At 50.9% G+C, this 23,970-nt stretch overlaps 5 protein-coding genes across 5 annotated transcripts; 2 read left to right on the forward strand and 3 right to left on the reverse strand.

Moving 5' to 3' along the window:
* Positions 1-1,020: 1,020 nt before the first annotated feature.
* Positions 1,021-7,715, reverse strand: N7481_010426 (putative tRNA-splicing endonuclease; the record flags this gene model as incomplete). Its single annotated transcript, XM_057269645.1, has 5 exons — positions 1,021-1,104; positions 1,179-1,283; positions 1,346-3,638; positions 3,679-7,629; positions 7,693-7,715. 5 exons carry the CDS (start codon positions 7,713-7,715, stop codon positions 1,021-1,023), a joined length of 6,456 nt encoding a protein of 2,151 aa, XP_057116819.1.
* Positions 7,716-8,864: 1,149 nt separating this feature from the next.
* N7481_010427 (uncharacterized protein) lies at positions 8,865-13,498 on the reverse strand (the record flags this gene model as incomplete). The annotated part of the gene is given in 3 exon segments (XM_057269646.1): positions 8,865-11,979; positions 11,999-12,939; positions 13,034-13,498. 3 exon segments carry the CDS (start codon positions 13,496-13,498, stop codon positions 8,865-8,867), a joined length of 4,521 nt encoding a protein of 1,506 aa, XP_057116820.1.
* Positions 13,499-16,595: 3,097 nt separating this feature from the next.
* N7481_010428 (uncharacterized protein) lies at positions 16,596-18,761 on the forward strand (the record flags this gene model as incomplete). Its single annotated transcript, XM_057269647.1, has 6 exons — positions 16,596-17,277; positions 17,326-17,427; positions 17,477-17,529; positions 17,579-17,847; positions 17,869-18,052; positions 18,108-18,761. 6 exons carry the CDS (start codon positions 16,596-16,598, stop codon positions 18,759-18,761), a joined length of 1,944 nt encoding a protein of 647 aa, XP_057116821.1.
* A 393-nt stretch (positions 18,762-19,154) lies between these two features.
* On the reverse strand, positions 19,155-19,982 carry N7481_010429 (H(+)-transporting V1 sector ATPase subunit E; the record flags this gene model as incomplete). The annotated part of the gene is made up of 3 exons (XM_057269648.1): positions 19,155-19,305; positions 19,367-19,878; positions 19,950-19,982. 3 exons carry the CDS (start codon positions 19,980-19,982, stop codon positions 19,155-19,157), a joined length of 696 nt encoding a protein of 231 aa, XP_057116822.1.
* A 370-nt stretch (positions 19,983-20,352) lies between these two features.
* Positions 20,353-22,390, forward strand: N7481_010430 (uncharacterized protein; the record flags this gene model as incomplete). Its single annotated transcript, XM_057269649.1, has 3 exons — positions 20,353-20,394; positions 20,475-20,705; positions 20,777-22,390. The coding sequence occupies 3 exons, from the start codon at positions 20,353-20,355 to the stop codon at positions 22,388-22,390; spliced, it is 1,887 nt and encodes a 628-aa protein (XP_057116823.1).
* Positions 22,391-23,970: the final 1,580 nt, after the last annotated feature.

Genomic DNA, 23,970 nt, shown 5'->3' on the forward strand with positions numbered 1-23,970 from the left:
TTCAACTTCTCATCGAAAGTATAAGCGACGTCAGGATGTGAGGTATCAGTTCCCCACTCGGATAGTTCGCCGCAGATCCCAAGGATCCCCGGTGCGGGTAGAAGCTGTCGATCGTGATGAGCTGCAGCCCCCGTTGGCCGTTGCTTTTTTAGCAAGGTCGGGTCCATCTGCAGTAATCTAGCAGCGTGAAGCAGCATGAGAGGGGAAAGGGGGGAAGAAATGCTCTAGGATCCGCCCGAAAGTCTAGTGTTGCTGATTATTGAGTGCGAGTTGCGTCTGGGCGATAGATCGCCCACACTTGGTGGGGATCCACAGGCCCTTGCGTAAGGGATCTCACGCAGCCCTTTCGCTTTTATTCTCCGTGAACGGTCTTGCCGATGCATGGTCACGCATCGTTCCTGGCATTCTTGAGTTCGGGTGGCGCAAGAGATGGAGTGAGGTGAACAAGCCGAGATGGGAAGATGAGAAGTGGAAGTTGGAAGGGGAAGAGGGAAGTGCAAGTGCTGGCAAACACCACACCACTTCACCTCCACCCCACCCCACTCCGCTACTGCACAACAGACGAGATCTGTCAATTGCCCCCACCTGTCATTTGAAGTGACCTTCCGGTTGATCGGGCTTGGGCTTGGGCTTGGGCTTTTCTACAATCTCCGTTTACGAGAGGGAAAACGTAGCCGTGTGGCTTGGAATTCCCACGATGATGTGTACTCCATAAAATGGATGTTTATACATACATGTAGCGAACATCAGAATACATGAGGGCCCAGTCTAATCCAAGCTGGTGGTGTACGGAGTAGTGTAAACGCCTTCTAATGCTTTCCTTGTAAAGGCGATTGCCGACTCGAGCTCGTCACAAGTCAGCAGAATAGTGTAAATGCAAACCAAAAAAAAAAAAAGAGACAAAGAGTGAGACAGGATAGAGTGGTGCGTGGATTAGGTTCGTACGGTTCGTCGAATCGAGAAGAGTCTGGCCCCCTCGGAAGGAAATGTAGAGCGATAGCACAAGTGAAACATGCCCATCTATTTGCGTCGCTGTTTGGGCCGAATGAATGGGTCTGCGTCTTTCTTCTTTCGCATCATCTGTGGCCTTGGTTTCGGCGGGGCCTAAATAGATTAAAAAGCGGAACGAGTGAGCGAACAGATCAGAAACCCAGATGAAAACACTAAACAACGCTTACCTCTCCGGCTCTGCCAGCCGACGGTCCACTTGGGGCCCGGATTGCCGGTGCAGGTGGCTTGCCTGTCGCATATGCTGGTCCATCGCGGGAAGGTTTGATGAGATCCTACGTAGAGTTCAGTGTCAGCAGTGGGGATTCCTATATCTTCATCCAATACATTAACTCACGCTTGGTGGGTCTGGATTCCGAGATCCAGTCGGAACATTAGAACCCTTCGGACCTTTGGGGCCTTTGGGACCCTTAGGCGCATCGGGAAGACCATCGGTGCGTTGTCGCATTGCCTGTGGAGCATCGGGTGCCGAGTCATTGCGTTTGCGCTTTTGGTGGCGAGCAGAATCGTTTTGGTTTTGATTCTGCTTCTCGTTCCGGTGGTCGTTCCGATACTCAATCTGGTGCTGGTTCTGAGGCTTGTTCTCCTCCTTTTTAACTGGATTTTCAGTCGTTGCTTTCACGGTAGGCACCTGGGGATTAACTCTTGCAACCTGACGTTGTTGCTGACGGTCGGCGTTCTGTTTCCGAAGGTCCTCGAATTTGCGTTGCTGATTCTGTAGCTTCGACCTTTCGAACTTGGTAAGTGTCTTGGGCGGTGCTTTGCACTGAGAAGTCAAATGACCAAGCTGACCACACTGAAGACAGAGCTCAGCAGTGCATCGAGCTTTGGAGTGGCCAGATTCCCCACATCGGAAACACTTGCCACGCGATGCCTCTTGAGCTTCGACGTTATCGCAGTTGTAGGCAAAATGTTCATTGCTACCGCAAATCCCACAGTTCCTGGTAGTGTCTAGCCCCATTCTCCCGCCTGAGGGGCCTTCAGGTGGTGCGTTCGGAGTTTCCCGACTGGGTATCGACATCGACACCGAGCGAGAAGCCGGTCCAACAGACGCCGGGGATTGTCGAGAAATAGGCGGCGCTGGGGACTCTGCTTTCGCCGAATCCGAGGTTTCGACCGACGGCCCAGGTAGGAGTGGACCGACATCAGTCATCTCAACTTCTTTGTAGCCTGTAAATTGTGGTCGCTCGAGCATTTGAGTAATGTTTCCTTCTGTATACACCTGACGCCCACGCGCGTCTTGAATAAGGCTATTCCAGAACTGGCCTTGCTGAAGGGCTTGCGAGTTACCAAGCACCCAGAGCGAAGATTTTGCACGAGTCAACCCGACGTTCATACGACGGATATCGGCCAAGAAACCGATACCTTTGTTGGAAGCGCGGACACAAGAGAAGATGATGACTTCAGCTTCCCGACCTTGGAAGGCATCCGTAGTATTGAAGTCCACTTTGGTGAGAATTTCCTCGCCGTATCTGGAAGCAAACTGGGTCTTCATTTCTCTGAGTTGGCCCTTGTACGGGGTGATGATACCGATCTTGCCTGCAAAGTCGTAGCTCTTCACATCTGTGACGAGTCGTTCATAGAGCTGCATTGCTACTCGCACTTCTGCATGGTTGATCAACGAGTGGCCTTTAGTGGCACTGTGGTGCATGCCTTGGACGTCGAAGAAGCGATAGGGGCTCAGCAAATCGCTCTGATGCCATGGGCGGCTTCGAAGCTTCGCCATGTCGGGACCATCCTCAAGCTTGCCATCGTAGAACGTGAGACTGGGGAAACGGCTGATGTCTGGATGCATACGATACTGAACATCCAGCAAATGTACGTCCTTTGGATGATTCTTCTGCATACGAACGAAGAGACTTTGTTCGTACTGGAACGAGGAAGCCATCTTCGAGAGAACAGTAGGAGGCAATTGCTTGGGATCACCGACCAAAATGCACTTGGAACAGCCATACTTCAGCGGAATGAGCGCGCTCAGCTCAATACACTGAGCCGCCTCGTCGATAATGACAGTTTCGAATTCGACGTTCATGCCCTGGAAGATTTCGTGGCCGGAACCGCTGAGAGTGGTGCAGATAGCATGCGCGCCGTCAATGACCTCTTGCTGGGCACGTCGCTTGTTGAGCTCTGCGGTTCGGGTCTGGGTGTGAAGTTGGTCTCGAGCCTTGTCGATATCCGTACTCAGCTGAGACCTCTTCTTTTTCGTCAACTCGAAATCGCGCTCGAGTTCCTCCGGAGCAGGCAGACCCTTGGCCCTGCATTCGTCCAAGGAAGTACGGATCTCTTTGAATCGAGTATCAGTGGCCTTGTGCTCTTCATAAAGCTTCTGCATGTCAACACCGTTGCTAAAGCTGGTGTTCTTGTTGAGGCGTGCATTCACCATCTCATCAAGAGTGACATCGAGAACATTGGAATTGATGGCATCGCTTCGTCCCAGACGGACAACTGAGAGCTTTTCATGATTGCCATTAGTCGTCTTGACACCTTCCTTCAAACGCATCACCAACTCGTCGACGGCAGCGTTACTTGGTGCACAGATCAGGATCTTCTTCCCTGGTGCTTTGGGCTGATTGGCATGATATCCAGGTCCAATCGAGACAGATGTCTTGCCGAGCACATTTGTCAAAAGACTTCCAACCAAAGCTGTGATGGTTTTTGTTTTTCCGGAACCGGGGGGGACCCTGGATCAGAGAAAAGCCATCGTTGTCCATGGCGTGCCTGATAGCCCTAGCCTGGGCACGGTTGACAGAGTAGTTCTTCATCAATGGATCCAGCTTAGCCTCTCCGTATGAAAGAATTGGTGAAGGCTTGGCTTGAACAACCTCGTCACACAGATCGTAGAACTGCAGAGCCATAAGGGCACCATACTCTCGCTCTACGGGGATCAAAGAGGTGATCTTGGTAGCCCAAGATGTTGAACCCGTACCGAAGGAAGAATGGAACTTGCTATTTCCAATATTCATCCGATACGTGACTTCTTGCTTGCCGCCTTTACGATTGATACCAGCCACACGGGCAAGTACATGTCCGGCATCGGGATCTCCGGTCGGGTTAGACGAGCTAGAGAATAATACGAGGTCGCCTTCACCCATGCTGAAGTCTTTCAGAGGCATTCCAACCGGTTGCGTACTGAACTCAATCCATGTATCAACAGTCAAGCGAGACATGATCTTCACTTCAAAGGGACGGAAAGAACCTTCCTCTTTGGCCTGTTGGAAACCCTGCCAGGCTTCAAGAATCAACAATGGCTCAAATGTACTCTGGTACTCGGTAGAGGTGCGGAAGGTGTTGGAGACCAGAGTATAATCGGAGCGACCAGATGAGGAGGGGAGATCGCCAGTTGAGAAGAAATCCCACGAAAGGATTGAGTGGTGGAGACTGGAAAGATCGGGTGCTAGACGAGCACGCATATCTTTAATCGAACGATGACGCTTGGTCTTCTTGACGGGCTGCTGCTGCAGTGACTGCTTCTTGCTTAGCTCATAGGCGGCCACTGCATCAGGCTTCTTCGCCTTTGCGCCAAACAACTCCTTGTCCAATTCATCCTCGCTCTCGGAATCCGAATCTTCGCCAGAAGAGACCATCATACTGTCGGCAGGGAGGGCATGGTCTTTGCCCTTGACGCCGATACCCTTCAGGCCAGAGCCCTGCTCGGCTGTCAGCTCGCCAACACCGCGCGCCGGAAGATTCTTCTTCATCCGTGCGGCAATTTCCAGATCACGTTTCTTCTTGGCTTCTTTCTCGCGTTCACGCTTCTCACGGAACGACAACACACTGCTAGCATCGTCTTTCGGACGCTGGGAAGAGACCTGTTGAGAAATAGGGGGACGCACTCTAGGAGTCACCAACGAGGACTTTCCAGCTTGCAAAGCTGCTTTACGTTTAGCCTCGATCGCAAGACGATTCTTGTTGAGCTCCACGGATCGAGAAAGGTCAAGGAGCGTGCTATCGGGAATATCGTCAAAGTCATCATCACTCGGGACAGTACTAGCCTGGCGAGATGACGGGGTTGAGAGGTCCGACGATTTGGCAAATGCCGTGATAGAGCTCTGCTTTTTCATGGCAGCGGTAGACGCTGTGACAACAGGCTTCTTGTAGTATGCCTCCAACGAGCGAACAAGCTCGGCCTTATCGCGTGTAGTCAGGATAGTACGAATAGTCCCATTGACGGACACGCCCTCAATGAACTCCAACGCGTCCGGACGAACGGTAGTAACATCCAAGCTACCTAGTCTGCGCAAGAGCTTAGAGACAAGACCAACCAAGGTAGTAGCAAGATACTCGTCCTTCAGCCTCAACCATTTCACCATTGCACTCATGGTGACGGTGGGAGGCTTCAGGAAGTTCTCCGACACCGACTTTTGACCAGGATCCGCATCTCCCACTGCACCAAGGAAGACACCATACTGGTCAAACAGAAAGTCGGCGAACTGGATTGTGTCTCGACAGAACTCAAGCATTACGGATTTGTCATTTCCCCGAAGATGCCAAGCCTCTGTCTCATTAAAGATGGTTGTCAACGCCTGCCACAGAAACTCCCAAAGCTTCTGCAAAGACAACACCTCGCGACGGTCCACAAGATTGCGTGTACGCAGCATACCAGTCTGACTATTACACAGAATCTCTACGATATCCGTACCAGTGTGGAGCATTCGCGGGGCGGGTGCGAAGGTTTTCATGTTAGAGATTCGGCGGAAGGACCAACTCAGTCCGTACATAGTTGTCACGAACGTCTTCTGTAGCAGATAGGAAATGGCGTCTCGGCGAGCCGAGTGGCCGCTGAAGTTCTTGATCAAATCGACAGATGCTTGGTAGGTATGCACATCTGCGGCGAAGAGCGTTGAGATAAGAGCGCTGCTGGTATCCTGGCTTTTGAAAAGCGATTCGAGATGGTCTGGCCTGAATTCCGCCAGGCGCTCGATGACCTGGCAAGAGAGGCGAGTAAGGTTATCGTATGTCTCATTGAAGGTACCCTTTTGCTTCTCCTCGCCTTTGGTCGGGAATTTTTCCAGGCCGACGAGGGGCAGGATTCCGAGCAAGGCTGCCTTCGAAAGAGCGGGATTGTCCTGGTGAAGATGTTTGACAACCGCACCCCATATCGGCGGAGAATACGTAGAGACTCTGTGTGAGAGAGTTCCATGCTTGAGAATTACTTCGTAGTCACTCTTCAAGGACTGACACTCCAGAGCAAGAGTGTTGCGAACCACGTCCATGCAAAAATCGACAATCTCCTGTTGGCGGCTCTGCTCAACGGCAAATGTCGGCGTGTTCAGGATGACTTCAATGATATCACTCAGCACACCCATGGTAGTCTCCAGCACAATATGATCGACCGAGCTCCGCGAAGATTCATTGTCTGTAAATCGACGGAGGGTATGGAGGAGACTTGTAAGTCCAACATGGAAACAGTGGTATCGAGATAATTGGGGGTATTGTGGATCCTGCAGGCGTCTTAATAATTGCAATGCGAGGAACCGGGAAGCAGCTGGTGAGTGTGCGGGCTTCAAAGAAGCCAAGAATGGGTCAATCCATGAAAGCATGTCCTTCATTGCCGACTTTTCATAAGGCTCGCCTTCGGTAGTTTGCATGAGGAAAGTGTTGAATTGTGTGTTGAAGAAAGTGTGTTCCATGAGAGCTTGCGGGGATATTGTCTGCATAGCATCCCAGAAATCGGCCGGGGCCTTCTCGAGGAAGGTCTGAATAGTGTTCAAGAGGAATCGCAGTCCCGGTGTTGGAAAGCTCAAATGATCGACCGAGAGGCGGAGAGGGTCAATATCAAGCGCGCGAAGTTTGTGAGTAATCTGCTCTTTGTCAAGTTTTTTCACAATCAATTGCATGCCACGCCAAAGGCGTTGAATGACGGTAAGCTGTGGTGGCTGCATAGAACCAGCTTGCAATGCACTCAGAAGGCCATCGCGAATCGCCCAGTCGAACTCCAGCGCGGTTGGAGGTCTTCCATATCGTGTCCAGGTGGAGATAGCCCAGAAGCTGCGGAGTTGGTTTGAGTCGAAAAGGAAACGAGTGACCGCCGGTACATAATCAGAGATCTTCAAAGTTCGTTTTGTCTGGATGAGTTTGAAAGGCTCATCAAAATGTTCCGTCAAGAGACTATCACTGCGCAGCATAGCCTCACAACTCAGAGTTTCAAATATAGAAAGCAAGGCTGCTCTTTCCAGAACATCCAGCGCGATCTGCTGTGGGGGCACACTTTTTAATTGTGTCGTGGCCGTATTCAAGTTCCGCGTAATGCGCTTGATATCCCACTCATCGACCCGCTGAAAGAAAGCCTCGATATCCTCATCTTGGTAGTCCATCTTAAGCTGATCCATGAGCCAGATTTTCCCCGTGTAGTATTGTTTGATACAGAGGTCGCATTTCTCCAGGTTTTCGTCGAGTTTCGTTAAAACCCAGGTTTGGAGTTCTTCGATGCCATCCGCATTATATGCAAGTATGCGCATGCAAGAGAGGAATTTCTCTTTTCGCGCAGTTGCCACAGCCACCTGCTCTTTGACACTCTTCCCTTGCTCATCGACATGTTCTGAGTCATCGTATCGGCCGTAATCTTCGTCGTGTTGGCGCGGGCAGAGGAGGTGGGTGCCATCCGGAAGGGCCTTGAGCTCTCTATGCAAGGACAAACGATGGTTAGCAGTGTGTGGTGGTAATTCATGGACAAAGGAGACTCACCCAATCGCATCCACGAACTCCATGGCTTGAGATTCACAAAGGAAAGAGTTACTGAGTTTTGCTCAACATCTGCCAACTGTTTTGTTCTCCCATCAGAATATTCCTAGCACATATGTCGTTCGAGTTCCGAGTGATGCTGATGATGAAATGGAGTGGGAGGAATGGGTTTCGGTTTCTTTGTCTGAGCTGACACACTGAGACGCCACCAATAATAGATATGGTGAGACTTGTCACGAGAGAAAGAAAGTCTAGAATTACACCGAGTCCCCACCGCTCAAGTGAAGTGGCCAAGATGGACCTTGAAGCTTGTTGAGCGAACAAAAACCACCAACAAAACGCGGGCCGAACGCGGGCAGAACGCAGCTGCACGGGACTTGGGCGGTGAAGGGTGAGCGCGACGCGCCGCATTTTACTGGAGTGGGAAGGATTGTACTTTTAAGGCACTCTACACTGCATGTATTATTACTACTACTTTATTACTTTATCACTTTATTTGTAGGATGGAAGACCGCACATTGCACTATTCATGGGATATTCGGATTAAGTAACTTTCCCATCGAGGGCATAGAATAGAATACATGAAGACCATCCCCGAGCAAAGCCAGCAACACCCTCGAGAGAAAGGACGGATGAACCAGCAATAGAGAGAAGAAAGGAGAAAAAGGAAAATGTCAAGGAAGATGACCTCAAGATGAGACGCGAGGGGAGTTAAGACCGCGTGTCGAGCACAATAGGGGGGGAAGGAAAAATGGAGAGAGCAACAACGCTTTTATACAAAGAGCGAGAGCAATATGAGACATGCAAGGACAATAAGGAAAGGGGAACCGCCATGGGCTGCCATGTATAGAAGAAACGGGGAATAAGATAGTGGTGAAAAGCAAGAGAGGGGTAAGAAAGAGAAAAAGAAGGGTAAATGCGCCAAACCACCAACCGGGTGGAGTATACCAAACGCCTGCTTTCTATCGGGGAATATCAGAGCTGTGTGCGAATATTGGAGAAGCGGGAAAGAAAATGAAGCGGATTGCGAGAGAGAACAAAAACACCGCGCAGCATATTGCTCATGAGAAGATGGAACAAGTACGATCTGCCTATCCAGATCGTACTCGCCCGCAAGAGGGTAGGGAGGTCGTAGTCATCAGAATAAGTCTATGCAAGACCGCAGGTGCGGTGCCTCAAATCACATTATGTGCAGGGGGCTCGCCAGGGGCCCGGAACGGATCTTGAACAGTCTCGACCCCGTGACTAGATTCCATCCTCTGAAGCATGGCGGCGGAGGTGAAATCATTGCTTTGCTCGAAACTTTGCCTCACACGTTCGAATGAATGCCGTGTCCTGTCGTGGGATCGCCGAACATAGTCCACGGATTGTTGTCGGGGATATTGGTCAAGGCTCGCGGTATAGTTGGTCCCATTGCTTCCGTTTTGACTGCGGGGATTGTGGCCGTTCTGATGGACGGTCGCTGGTGGATAGAAAGGCCGCTCATCATCGGGGATGCCGGGGTCCTGCTTCAATTGCGGCTGAATCGGCTTGGCCAGCTCTGAAGAGGCCGCCGACTCGTCAGTCGAGGCGGCAATCCCGGCTCCCCCTTTTGGGGAAAGATCATCATCAACATCGTCCAGGTATTTGAACTTGCCGAGGGTAACCTGTTCGCGAATAATGTCAACGTCGAGAGGGAAGAAGACCTTCTGGACGGCATTGTAGGTGAAACGCGGCAACAAGGAAATCATGGTTGTAATGAGCAAGACAACCCAGAAGCTGAGGGAACCGTAAACTTCGTAGGCCGAATTGTAGAATTGACCGGAAGCGGTGAAGCATGAGTAGATACCAGTCCAGAAGAAGATCAGCAGACAACTGATGGCGTTGATCAGAACGGTGAACCAATCCCAGCGGTATGTATTCATCATGACATAGATGTTGCTTGCAAGAACAGCACAGGAGGCAATCAGAACACCCATGCGAGTACGGTCAGCGATGTCGCGGCCGCTCTCGGTGGCAAAGTTGGCTGCTTGGTAGAGTTGGTATGGCATGAAGAAACAGATAACAGACTGGTACAGGCCATCGGCCATGTACAACCAGAACTTGAGCTGCGACCATTCCTTACGCTCGATACCACGCATGTAAAGTTGAGGCACTGCAAGAGAGATCTTGTCATCAACATCCTGGTCAAAGATACCCATAAAGATAACTGGCAGGGAGGTGAACGCCAAGTTGACGAGAACGATATAGGTATAGTCGAAGAGATAGGAGCCATCGAAGTCGTTGTATATACAGTACCAGAAGAGAGCAAATGTCCAAACCAAATTTTTGTAGAAGAAGTTGGCAGTGCACTCTCCTAAACGGCGGTAGGACCATCGTCCATGAACAAGAAGCAGACGTTGGAGGAATCGGAATTGTCCAATGGCGTAGTCAGAGGACATGACAGCCTGTCGACCTTCCTCACCGGCGATTCCAACACCAACATCGGCTTCTTGAATCATGGCCACATCGTTGGCACCATCACCGATTGAAAGAGCCATGATGTCCAGACCATGGCGGACCATATTGACAACAGCAGCCTTCTGGGAAGGACTGACACGACAGCAGAGAACCGCCTTGCACTGCTTGCAAAGCAAGAGGAACTTCTGCTTCAGTTCATCGTTAAGCATCAACTTGAGAGTTTCACCATCGACAATGACGGCATGTGTAGCGTCAGGGGGGGTGTGGTCCGCACGCGCAGCGATAAGCTCTTCGTCCGAGCCAGTCAATCCGAATGTTTGAAGATGCTTATCGAGTTCCGCGGATGCCTGATCAAACTGACTTTCAGCAACGTTGAGGACGATAAGCTCCATGTCGTTGTTCAGCAGATTGCAGGAGAAACCAATGTTGATAGCAGTCTCGACCTTGTCACCGGTAAGAACCCACAACTTGATACCAGCATCCGCAAGGAGTTGAATTGTATCCGGAACACCGTCCTGAAGACGATCCTCGATAGCAGTTCCACCGAGAAGCATGAGCTCCTGTTCGATTTGGCTCGAGACCTTCTCCAGCTTTTCCTCGCGCATCTCAATGGCGGCAGCGGCGACGTCGTGTTCCCGGCTCCAAGCCTGATATTCTTCCTCGCTAAGGAGTCGGTCGGCAATACACAGAGTTCGGAGGCCTTCCTTGGCATATTCTTCCAGGTGCTCGGCAGTCTTGCGTCGGAGATCTTGCTGCTTACCGCGTGCCAGGCGGGAGTAGATGATACTATCAGCACCCTTGCAGAAAAGACGAATGGTACCATCGGGCATGCGGATGATCGCACTCATACGCTTTCGAGATGAGTTGAATTCAAGGGTGTTCAAGACAGTGTAGGTACGCTCTTCGCCCATAATGTTCAAGAGTAGATCGTCACCCGCGCGACCGAGAACGGTGAAGCCACAGTCACGGGCGGTGCTGACAAGAGCCGCCTCATCAGGCGATTGAGCCTTGAATTCGATTTGCGGGGGATCACCGGGAGTGTGCTCCGTGATAACGGTATGACAAACAGCCAGAGCGAGCATGAAATGTTCCGCGGCTTTCTTCTGTTCTTCGCCAGACTGTCCGTTCATATCGGTAACAAAGTTTGGAGCGATGAACGTCAAGTTCTCGTCCTTCAGATACGGGTTATCGTGGATGAGGCGCAAACCCTCCAGCATTTTCACGGCATTGGCGGCGATTTGGGCTCGTACTTGAGTGGCCTCGGCATCGGCATCAACGCCTTCGCGACGCCGCATTCCGATCTGTGCTTCTGTGTAGGCTTGACCATAGGACACGCCATTGATCGTGCATTTCTTGAACTCCATCACATTTTGCGTCAGGGTACCGGTTTTGTCGGAAAAAATATACTCGACTTGTCCAACGTCATCTGAAATGTTCCACGACTTAGGAACACAATAGAGACCCAGCCTCTCGTAGTACATGTACAGATCACTGTGGATGAAGACGGCCTGGATGGTGCGAACAATTTCGAGCGAGATGTATAGCGAGATGGGAACCAAATTCTGGAACAGAATGACAGCCGTCCAGAAGGTCACAATACCAGTCACAGGAGGAGTACCTCCGTAAGACCCATAGTCGAAGAAATCCAGCGACTTGTCTGGAGCAGCCCACGCAATACCGTTCACGATACCCGCAACCAGACACATGATGAAAAGGATGATGAAGTTGTAGATAACATTCCAGTTCAAGTCCTTCGCCAGACGGGCACGCTTGGCAGGGGTTGCTCCGGAGTTGAGCATGATTTTGCTCTCTCCGCCGGTAAAGACGACGACGCCAAGAACCCATTCAGTACTGCGCAACGAGCATCCACGAAGCAGCATGTTGTTGATGGTGATAGGTTCGACCATTTCCTTGCGGGGGGGCTTCCGGATAGTTCGGATCGCGCTGGTCCCAACGAATCGCACCGTTGTAGGCGTACAGATTGGGGTGTGGTGCCTCGCTCTCAATAGTAAACTCGGCCTTTTCGCAGTCACGGGCGTGACGAACCTGGCGACCGCAGTGAAGAGCGTGACGAACCTTCAAATTGGTCTCACCATCTAGACCCATAGTTTCAACGTAGCAGGCTCCGTCGGGGTCGGAGGTGGACAGAATCACAACATCGGCGGGAACGGGGTCCTCGTTGTACAAACGAACAAAATCACCGACTTGGATGTTTTTCCATGTGTCCCGCTTGAACCGTCCCTTACCAGTGGTCTGCTTGGACATGTCGACGACAGATCCTGTTTTCTTGTCGGGATTTGTTGGAGAAATCAGGTTCTCGCGGTTGGCGCTGTCAGGGGAAAGAAATTTGTTTTCGGTGTTGCTTGCGACCGGCCAATCCTCGCGGGCTTCGGGCTGAGGCGATGGAACATCGGTCATTTGGATGGCATCCTCACCGGGGGCCAATGAATTGCGGTGCGAGTACATTCCAGATTGGCGCGGTGTTGCCGTAGTCATAAATGAGTCCCGTCGGGCGGCATCCTCATCTTCTGTGTCTTCGCGCTTCTTGAACTGAGTCTTGATCCACTTGTATGAGGTGATCACACCGCGAGTGCATGACTTCTTGAAGCGACGCCATAGCCCAATGCTGTCTTCAGTCGAATTAACATTTGTCCATTCGATCAGTCGATATACCGGTGAGTTGTTGACTTGAGTGTCGGAAACAGTTCGCCCCCAGTCCTCGATTGCGTCTTTGATTGCAGTTACCACGATAATGACAATCAAGGGAACGGCGTTAAGACCGGGGTTATTGGCACCGAAAATAGGGAAAAACTAGAAATTCCAATTAGCAATGGGGTCCGTTTTTGGCTGTGATGGCCATTGGGAAGGCAACCGGGGGCGGGAGGGGGGCCGAAGTGTCACATACATTAAGAATAATGACGAACAAGAAATAAATATTGGCGATATTGTGGAACTGCAGGAAGACATTCTTCGGGACGAAGGTGAGCGCGGTATACTTCGCAGTTCGAATCTTGTTTCGTGGATAAGCATGCTTCAACTGTCCTTCTTCGTCTCGTTCGGATTCAGGGATCGGGATGTTGAAGTAGATCGTTCGGTTCTCGTTTCCTTCCGATTGTCCGTCGCCCACAGTTGAAGCATTATCGCCTGCTGAACTTGTCGCGTTGGACTTTCGCTTCTCATCTCTCATCTCCCCACGTTTGTGGAAACGATCGATGATGGAGACTCGTTTCCGCATGCCGCCGGAACCAGTCTGGCGCGTGGTTGCCCATCTTTGTCGCTTGGTCGGTTTGGATATATTACTGGGGACCTCCTGAATATCACTCGGCACCTCAAGGTTGTTATTATCCCCGGGAAAATGCACGGAAGCCATCTAGGCTAGTGTTGCGCCCAGCGAGGGCATAAAACTTGACGATGTTGTCTTTTGGGAACGAAGCGGAGTACCATCCAACGAATTAAGCGTGAGTCTGATGGCGGATAGGGCCGAGTGTTCGATTGAAAGCTGATTCTTCACGCGAGGGAGGTCGTTGGTAAGCACCAGGTCATCCGGGGGACGAATCGCAAGTAGGATGACAGAACGCGCGGATGCGAGCGGGTTCGAAGGGAATCGACGGAGAGTGAAAGGGGGATGTCGAGAATTGACGGGGAAGGGCGAATCACCCACGGGGGGCCATGCAATCTGGAGAGCGGAGGAGAGAGGGTGGTGGGGGAGGGTGAGAAAGGTGAGAAAGGGAGGATGTTTTTTTTCTCGAGGGGCGACCTGAGCAAAGAAAGAGAAGAAAGGTAGGCTCGACGATGTGAACAACAGCTGGGGGGGGAGGGTATGGTCACGTATTGTCATCGGGCTGCTTACATGCCGGCTTGGTCAGCAGACTTGGCATAGTCAGCATAGTACAGCATAGTACTAGTACAGCATCGTGAATAGTGGTAGTAGTAGTAGTAGTATAGTGACCCTTAGTATAATGAGTATATCTTAATATACTTGATAGTCTACTCGAGAGTATCCTAGATGCTCCCGTATAATGAGGATTATATTTGCTGTGAGACTCTGCACTACTGGTATCTCCGATAAACAGATCGCCCCAACTGAGAAAAGTCCGGTATCAAGTGTACCAGAGTGTACCATACCGTACCAGCCTCACCCGCTCATTGCCATCCCTCACAAATCTGGTTCAGCATCTAAATTTCTGACTGTGGCAGTGGCAACGGCAACGGCAACAAGATGACCTTCGGCACTGCACGGAGTTAGGAGTATGATTTATAATACTAGTATGGCAGTGTGAAAACCACCGTTTGTTCCGTCGTATATTTCCTATTATGTCTGTGCTTATTATGGTTATTTCTGGATTTGGCCCCCTTCTGCACGAGGGACACAGCCCTCGTATTCTTAGAGTGCATACAGTACAAATAATGCATGCTTATGTACGAGGGGGTATGCCACCGTCATAGGACTCCATAGGATACTCAGTACAGTTCTGCAACCCACTCTCTCCGTGTCGTGCCCCATCTGGAACCTTTGGAACTAATCTCTCTCGCCTGGGCTCCCGGCACTATCGGGTCTGGGCAGGGGTGACAGTGACAACCCTAGCCCCGGGGACGGATACTCTCCAGTCCGCATGTCGGCTTTAACCACATGCCTTGCCGTGCTCACCGAGATATGCACATATTAGATAGAGTATAGTACACCGCGTCAATTCTAATTGCGCTAGATACCAAACGACCCCGGAAAGAACGCAGAGGCCACCTTGCTGTTCGAGGCAAATATTCTCTGTTGTCTCAGGGTCGGAGCAACGCGCCTGAAACGGCCGGCGACACGGCACGAGCGTCCGGTCCACCTGAGTCAGCGCACTAACTCCACTCCGCTCTGTAGATTCGATGTGGAAGGTCTAGAGATTCTTCCATTGGTGGTGCTGTATTGCAGTCCATGCTGGGCATTTCATCGGTTAGCGCAATTCTGGATCTTCCAGGGCGGACCTCTGTCCATGCTCTCGCTTGCAATTCAGCGATGCCTGGGAGATATACCCCGTGCGGGACGAGAGTATTGATAGATCATGTCTGCCTTTTGTGCCTTTCATTTTCCCTTCCCCTCCCCCCTAACCCCTTTCTTCTGCCACGCGATGGATGCGCTTCCGAATCTTGGCTCGGGACAGAGTCCTCGTACTCCATACATACACTCAAAATCCATGCATTGGCCCCCGGGCGGAGCGGAGTCCACTGTTGATCATTGTAACTTGCCGAGCCCGTTGGCTCCAGTCGTGCCTTTGTCTCGGTACCGGTGACCGACGGCGATACAGTGCAATGTACTAGTAGCAATGTCTTTGAACGTCGTATCCGTACGGCCGTAGTATGGAGTAGTTCGATGCCTAGACGACGTGGAACCGCGCAACTTGGTGCGGGTCAACTCTTGCAAGGAGAGATTGCAGGACAGCTCCAAGTAAAAGGTTGGCATCGACAGCAATCAAAACATGACACGGCGTCGTCAGCCCGCGCGGATCAATCACGAACCATAGTGGAGCAGGAGGGTACGATTCGTAAACTCAAATCGGATCGACGGCGGTGCCCCTGAATCTCTGAATCTCTGAATCTCTGGCCGGACAGGTGTACACCTGACAGATGTCGTTACAGCAAAAGGCGCGGGTCTGGAGTTGATCGAATGCAAGGCTGAGTCCCTCGCAGGATTGGGGGTTGGCATTGATGAATGGCGGTGGTGGGGGCCAACGCGTTATTGGCGGGTACTCTACAGTAGTAGTACGGAGTATTCTGTATCGCCATTCTTGGAAAGGATTGTACTTGGTAGTATTAGTGTAGTTTTCAAGCTTAGGGTTTTTAATAAGAATCAAAATTATTTCAAGTTATCATCTAATAGCTAAATATACGAGTAGGCGGGCTTGAAGGGACTTGCTATAAACTGAGTGCCCTTAGTACTGATAATACTCCAGCCATGCTCCGCACCTGCTGTCAATATATACTACGGCCCTGGAAGTATGTATACTCCGCCTGTACTTTTGAAGTTTGCACCACCACCACTACTACTACTACTACTGCCAGTAACCACCTGGCAGCAGTATTTAGTAGTATACCAGTACTATGAGTAGTACTGAGTGTACTCAAGGAAGGAGCTACCAAGGAATTCAATTTGGCGTGTTCAGCCTCAACGGTCAGGTGACTTCGCGCCGCGCGACGCGGACTCCATCTTCGTTGCCCGTAGACTTGTTTGCTTTCACCAATACCTGAATTCTCCGCGATGCGATCGTCATGGTCCAATATCTTCAAACCGCCACCATTTGCGCGAACTCCGACAGGCTTGACCCCCGAGAAGAAACACGTACGTGACGTCGAGGATTCCCCTCAGGTTTCCTCCTCCCCGCTATCCGACCCCCCACCATCATCAAATATATCATTCCAAGGCTTCTCAACCCCAACATCAACCCCGACTCCGGTTCCAGATACCCCGGCTTCAGATACTCCCAATGGCCCGGGTGCCCAGCTGCATGCATCACTATCCAGCACCCTCTCTGATAACCCCCCCGAGACCGTCGGCTCGAGAGAAAAGCTTCCAGAGCATCGATTCCACAGTTCCACCCTCTACTCTCGATAGCAGCTCCCAGCGCATAATCAAAGGGGGCAAGGAGATTGTCATCAGCTCCGATGGCGAAGACACTGACTCGATCTCCGATCTTGACGATCCATCTACCCTCTTTTCTTCGACCCCAAAGCCGGAGTCAAAGAAAGGGCCCACGGTGTCAAAGCCTACCCGCTCAGGAAAATCACATCTCGCCCATCTGACGGCACAGAAGAGATACAAGAATAACCTTGATGATATTGTTCTTGATGCGGTGGATGACAATGAGATCGAGGCAAAAGTCGCCGAAGTAAAGGCAAGCCTTGCCCGATCCAATGGCGAACGAGCCGCGTCCAAGCACGCAAGAGACAGCACTGCCATCAGCGAGGGCATGTTAGCTTCCGCATTAGGCGATACCCAGGATGAAGATGGACCTGGACTGCAACGTCTTTTGAATGCTGTTCGGAGAACTGAAGCCCTCGACCAAGGCCGAGTCTGGAGATTCTTTGACCAAGTTCCGACGACACCCGCCAGACTAGAGTTTCCTAAAGATCATTTCCCGCCTGGATCCAACTTGGCAGCGCTTAGAGGTCAGCTAAAGAACACAACCTAATTGCAGCCATCGCTAACTCAGTCAGAGCCTGAACCTCGTGTCCGAATGATCCAATCGGGCATTCTCGAATGGGCTTCTTCGCTGGCACATTTACCCAACGAGTTCATTCTTTGGCTTTTCTGGTCCAGTCAGTTTCCCAGATTTATGACTAACTTACAAGACTAACAGTTGTATAGTTCCAACCGAACCACGGGAGGAAATAAGAAAAGCCTTTTGTCGGATCATCGTGGTACGTCCACCCAAAATTATTGTCTTCCCTCATGCTAACTGAAAGACAGAACACTCCTCCCAAGTGTATTCAGTCACATATTCACCCCAATGACATTGACTCTCTCTTTCGACAACTGGGAGCTAAGCCCCAAGCTTTAGATCTCTCCAGTGTTGTTGTCGAAGATCTCGCTGATCGTAAGACCTGCTTTTCCCCTGATCCACAATGGGCTCATGAATATGCTAACTTTCTTCAATTAGAATCTCCCTCGGGCTCTCAATTCAAAGATCGTCCAATTTTACTTTCAATTTTCAGTCTGCTCCAAGATGCTTCAGAGCTGTAAGTCTCAATCATACCCAGTTCATCAGGCCACAACTCACCATATTCTAGGTTTTCACTTGATGTTCGTGCGCATGCGATTCATATTCTGTTGCGAATTTCTCTAGACAATTCCCTTACCCAGGACTTCACCATCCGCGCAAGGCTACAGAGTGCTTTGACCGCTCTGCTTGAAAATGTTTCTGAAGCGGAGATAGATGACATGGTATGCACGCACTTGATCGTGAAATTCTAGGAATGGCTTGCTAAATGAATATCAGGAGCGTCAGCTTGGTAGAGCTCTCTACGACACTGTCAAAGACCCGCAGTTCCAATGTCGCATGATACAACATATCCTCCCCACATCACCTTGGATCTCGCTTCTACGATATCGCCTAGCTGTTTCATTCCTGCTACAAGAGCCAACACCCCTCACTGGACCTCTTGAAGAAGTTCTTGACCTCAAACGGCTTTCTCATATCATTCGTGACCCACGATTTCAGATGAATATAAACAACGGAAAAGACGCCGAGTATGATTTTGGGGAGCTAATCGCTCTCACCCAGCTCTTGGAAGTGGCCCTCAACACTACACTGTACGATCTCAGATATAAGGAGAAGAACACCGAAAAAGAGTTCAATGCCGCTATTGATCAGCTGGCAAGCCAACTCAAGACGAATTTCAGCTCCATGAAGGAATCCGGAGCATCGCATCTTAAACGAATGCTGGCCAAGGGAGCATTAGAGACCTTGCATTACCGACTTGTCTACTCAGTCCGTTCTAAGCCACCACCGAAGAAAACACCCTTCGAGGCATATGCCAAGGAAGGGAAAGGCATCAATAGCTACTTCAATAAAAAGGTCGCAGGAGATACTGGAGGGACAAACGGAGATACCACCCAGATACCAATAAGGGGACATGATCATACGACATAGCTTCAGCAAGTTTTGTTTGAATGCCTTGCTTGGATAAACCATACCTCTTGCATGATTGGGGAGAGGAGGATATTGAGATATTGTTAATGACCGCAACGATTGATGATCACTACGAAGGCGAGCAGTATTTTGTTTACAAGCAAATTTGACCGAGAATTTCTGCAAATTATCCGGATAAGGAATCAGATGAACGCTCAGAGAGATTGGACCACAGTATCAAGTAAGGTTAGTCATGGGATGAGATGTGCAAAGAAACCTCCCTCTCTATGGAGACAGCCAGAAAGTAGGAGGAACCCGAACTATAAAACAACGAAAACACCTGGCCACGGCTCCCGAGGAAGAACCGCCAGCCGCAAGAGAGAGAGAAAGTATAAAATATCAAACAAGATTTGTTTAGTCGTAGAAACGGCGGTTCTCGTTCTTCCCGAAAAGCGTCTCACGGACGACGGGGAGAGCATCGATCTCCAACAGTCGCAGGCGCTCCTCGAAAGTGTTGTTAATCTCGATCTTTCCCTGCCCACCAACGATCACGACACCGCCAGCACTGTATCAAGGTAATTAGTATGAGTGTCATACTAGCCAAAAAGAATATGTGGGAAACTTACGATCCCTCCGGCAAGGGCTCGGACTCATCAACAGAGAGGGAGATCTCTCTGCCAGTGTTCTTTTCAAATTCCTTCGCAGCACCCACAATAGCCTTCTTAGCAACATCAATATCCTTCTTGCGAGCGCGGATGTCCGCCTTATCCTCATTCAGGAAGTACAGGCCCTCGACGACGAGACCCTGCAGCATACCCTCATACTTCTTCTTGTCACTGGAGGCAACCTTGGCGACCTGATCCCTGGCCTTCTGGAAGAGATCATCCAGGAGCTCCTGACGACCACCGAGCACGCGGAGACGGGTCCGGTTGGCCAGAGTCGAGCGGGTGATCTGCTGGGACATGGCGGCCTGCTTAAACTTCTTCTCGTAGAGGGTATCGATAGAGGCGGTCTCCTGGCGCACAAGCTTGGACTTTTCAATGGCAAATTCCTCGTCGGCCTTGAGTTGGATCTCGCGGGCCTTCTCCATGGCTTCTTGTCGGATGAAGGCGGTCATCTTGCGGAGCTCGCCCGCGACCTGGGGGGGATCGGAGACCACGGGGTCAGTTCGGGTTGCAAGGAATGCAGGGTGGTATTGCAGGGAATTACCTGATCATCTGAGAGGGCATGACTTTGCGACATGATGAATGTGGGATGGTGGAGGAGAGGCAGGGAGTGGTGGGATGCGTAATTGTGGTTGAAGTTGAAGTTGATATGTGAAGGTGGCAGTTGTGGTGGAGAAGGAAGCTCTCTCTCTCCGCCCACTTCTTCCTTACCGCATCCAACTACTTCAACTCCTCTCCGTCTCCCCTTCATATTCCCCCTCTCCCCTCCCCGCCCTGCTTTTGCGCACCCTTTGTCATTTGCCCTTTTCTCCCTCGAGTTCGACCCTCACATAATGGATTCGGTTCTCCGGTAGTCGTCCGGCTTCTGCGCTCCTCGCCCCTCGCTCCTCTCCACCTTTCCGTCCTGTTTGTTCTCAACCGATGCATGATACCTCAACTTGGTCAAGATGGGAAACCTGGGAAACTTGTCGCCGCAGGGCAGTGTCGCCGTGAGTGGATAAACATATTTTTCCCAAGAAGAAGAACAACAAGCAAAGGTGGACAGTCTTACTGACAACCATACTACTAGGTCGGCATTATCGTGGGGCTTATCTCAACCAGTCTGCAGGCCATCGGACTCACTCTACAACGCAAATCCCACCTACTTGAAGACGAGAAACCGCTGTATGATGCGCGCCGTCCCCCATACAAGCGTCGGAGATGGCAAATAGGCATGTCCATGTTCGTCATTTCCAATATTGTCGGCAGTACGATCCAGATCACGACGCTTCCACTCCCGGTCCTGTCGACACTTCAAGCGGTCAGTACATACATCTTGGTTATTCGGTGATCGTGCGACCCTCGGTGGACTAACGGAATTTGGGGGAATAGTCCGGGCTAGTGTTTAATACAATTTTCGCGACACTCATTCTCGGCGAACCTTTCACTCGTTACTCCTTCGCCGGCACTCTACTCGTCTGCATCGGCGCCGTGTTGATCGCGACTTTCGGCGCTATTGGGGAGCCCGCGCATACTCTCAGCCAGCTTCTCGAACTCCTGCACGGCCGGCCATTTCTCATATGGATGGTTCTGACCCTTGTCTTGGTAGTCGTCATTCTAATCGGATCGAAGCTTTTGCGAAAATGTATCCCCGGCTCCCGAGCCAAACCGGTCGCGGGTGGTCATTATACACCACACAACCTGCGGGCACAGAGTCGCATCAAGCTTTTCCGGGGTATGTGCTATGGTGCGGTCAGCGGAATACTATCAGCCCACTCGCTGTTGCTGGCCAAGTCAGCGGTGGAGCTTCTAGTGCGCACGATCGTGGATCGCGTGAACCAGTTCAACCGCTGGCAGTCATGGGTGATTTTGCTGGCTATGATCTTCTTGGCTCTGACCCAGCTCTTCTACTTACACCGTGGACTGAAGCTGTGCAGTACTAGCATTTTATATCCGTTCGTGTTTTGCATCTATAATGTGATCGCCATCATGGATGGTCTGATCTACTTCCGACAGGTCTCCCAGCTTGCTGGTATTCACGCGGGGTTGATCGCCCTGGGAACTGTCATTCTTCTCGCCGGTGTTCTCTGCCTATCCTGGCGCCTGGAAGATATCGACAATCATGCTGCTGTCACCGTTGTGGGGCCTACACAGACCGGCCTTGGACCTGGTATGGCAGTCGTTGAGGAGCATCCGAGCTCTCCCGGCCTCCTGGATGGCCGAGACGACGAAGAATCACGAGTTGGAGAGCGAGAGCCTCTCCTCCAAGGCACCATCCGATCTCGACATCTCTCGTACCAGCGTATGCGAGCACCCAGTCTCCCGCTGATCCTGCCTAGTGACCGCCATGAAGCGGCAGATCTCAACGCAGCCTCTATCTGGGCCGAACTGGATGATTCCGACTACGACATGGTAGACCCCCATTCACGTCCCGAGCGACCACGCAGTTCAAGCAGTGGTGCAGCGTTGAACGGACCGATGCGCGGCCTTTCACGTCACTCCACTATTGGTCCAATCCCGCAACATCGCCAGCGAGGGAATCGTCGTTCAGCGCCACCAAGTCAAGGCGGCATCGCTTGGCGCCGAGTTTCCGCGCCTTTATCAGGGCTATTAGGAGGTTCCCAGCGCAGACGCCGTGCCACCTCCGGCCACCTCACCTCATCCAGCTCACAAGAAACAAACGGGTATGGAACGATCCAGGAAAATGAAGTCGAACCGATCGAGCCAGACGAGACCGCTCCACTTCGACCCCGGCGGAGCTCCACAACTGGTGGGCTTCTCGCAGGCCCGAGAAGATCATTGCTGGGTGCCTGGCAACAAGGACGGGATTATTTATCTCGATGGAGGAGCACGAGCACAAGCACAATCCCGCGGGCGGGTAGCCGGGCCGATCAGGTCGAGAATGACGGGTCTTCATCACCTTTATTACCACGTGTTGAAGCCCGTCCGCCATGGGCTCACTCTCACGCCCACGAGCGTCCCGTTTCACCACCTTCATCACTTTAGATTCCCCGCAGAGTCATCATCACTGTTCATCCTGCATGCTACCACCACCCCGTCTAGATCCAGCTTCCCTTCCCTCCACTTCCTTCCACGTTTGATATTGGAAGATACCTTCCAAGGCCTCGCTCTTTCCGCCATGTACAGTAGGGATCGATTGAGTCCCGCCTACCTCACATCACGCCACATCTTTATAGAAGATATGAAGATGCTTCTTTCCGTCCTTTAGCTACGATACCACCGTTTCTTTGTTATATACACGCGTGGAAATGATTTTGTGAACAACACATATAATAATTGCTGAGATGAAACTGTCCACAGGTAGCAATAGTGCAGGTGGCTACTGCCTGCTCGATAGTACCAATAGATACCCACTGCCTACTACTACTACAGGTACTACTAGGTGGCAAAGTCATTGATCGCATGTAAAAGATACTAGTAGTATTCGCTCCTAGTACCGCTTGTACCTTACTACTAGTAGTACCTAGCACTCGAGGTCCCAAGACTTTTCCACGGTTGGAATATACCAGGAACTACCACTAGGTACTACTAGTAGTAGTGCCTACCAAAAAGATCTACCTGTCTTCAAGTTTTCCAGGGTTACCTAGTAGATAGCACTGGCATGTCCGAGTCATGGTCATGAAATAAACTTGAAACCTCATTTTCATTCAAGTTGGAAATCAAATACATTGCAGTCTGACATCTCGCCTAAGAAAGCAGAAGTAACCGCACCAGCAAGCTATAGAGTATAAGAGATACAATCCAATCCAGTCCATTCCAAAGCACCGACAACCTTGGAAAATACAAAGCCGGACTACACCAAGGAGATACACTCACATCCGATACCGATACCATACAAAGAAGCCTGCAGCAGAGATGGGCAGAATAGGGCGAACAAGTAATACGAGGCTCGACGACCCAGTTGATAGAAGAGACTCATCTCGAAGAAACAGGGTTGAGATTAGACTGAGAGCGAGAAAACCAAAGGGGACGGAACATAATACCATGGGGAGACAGGTACAGACAGGAACAACTTGGGGAAAACAAGGAGGTAAGAGCAAGAGACAAAAGATGGGACGCGAGGGGAGAAACAATAAACAGGGTCAGTTAATGGGTCATGTGAGGAGTAGTGAAAAGAGTTATCGCGAGACAGGATTCAAGATAGAGTAGGGGAAAAGAAATGATAAAATAGAATAAAAGAGTAAAATCAAGTTAAAGAACAACCATTGGAACCAGAAACACCCTCCAAGGGGCTGGTGAACCACGCCGACAAATCAATGCACCACGAACACCACCAACCTCAGCCATAGTGTGTGTCTAGCTAGGTAGAGGGGGACAAAGAGGGGAAATGGGGAGAAGAAAACCAGATCATAGCCAGAATAGCGTTAGAAGATCCAGATTTGCAGTTGCTTGCGCTCGTGATCTCTCTTATGATTTTTCTTTTTGAACAGGATTTAGGGGGGGCGGAGGGAGGATGTCTTTCTCTGTTTCTTTTTGTGAAAGTTTTTTTTTGTTTTGCAGTTTTGGTGGACATAATTCCTCTGTTCTGTTTCTTTTCCTTCGGTCGAAAAAGTACCATGAGTCGA

Source organism: Penicillium waksmanii (assembly GCF_028829765.1).
Source record: "Penicillium waksmanii strain IBT 27052 chromosome Unknown utg000009l:1.0-4314994.0:1.0-4318279.0, whole genome shotgun sequence".
Classification (NCBI taxonomy): domain Eukaryota; kingdom Fungi; phylum Ascomycota; class Eurotiomycetes; order Eurotiales; family Aspergillaceae; genus Penicillium; species Penicillium waksmanii.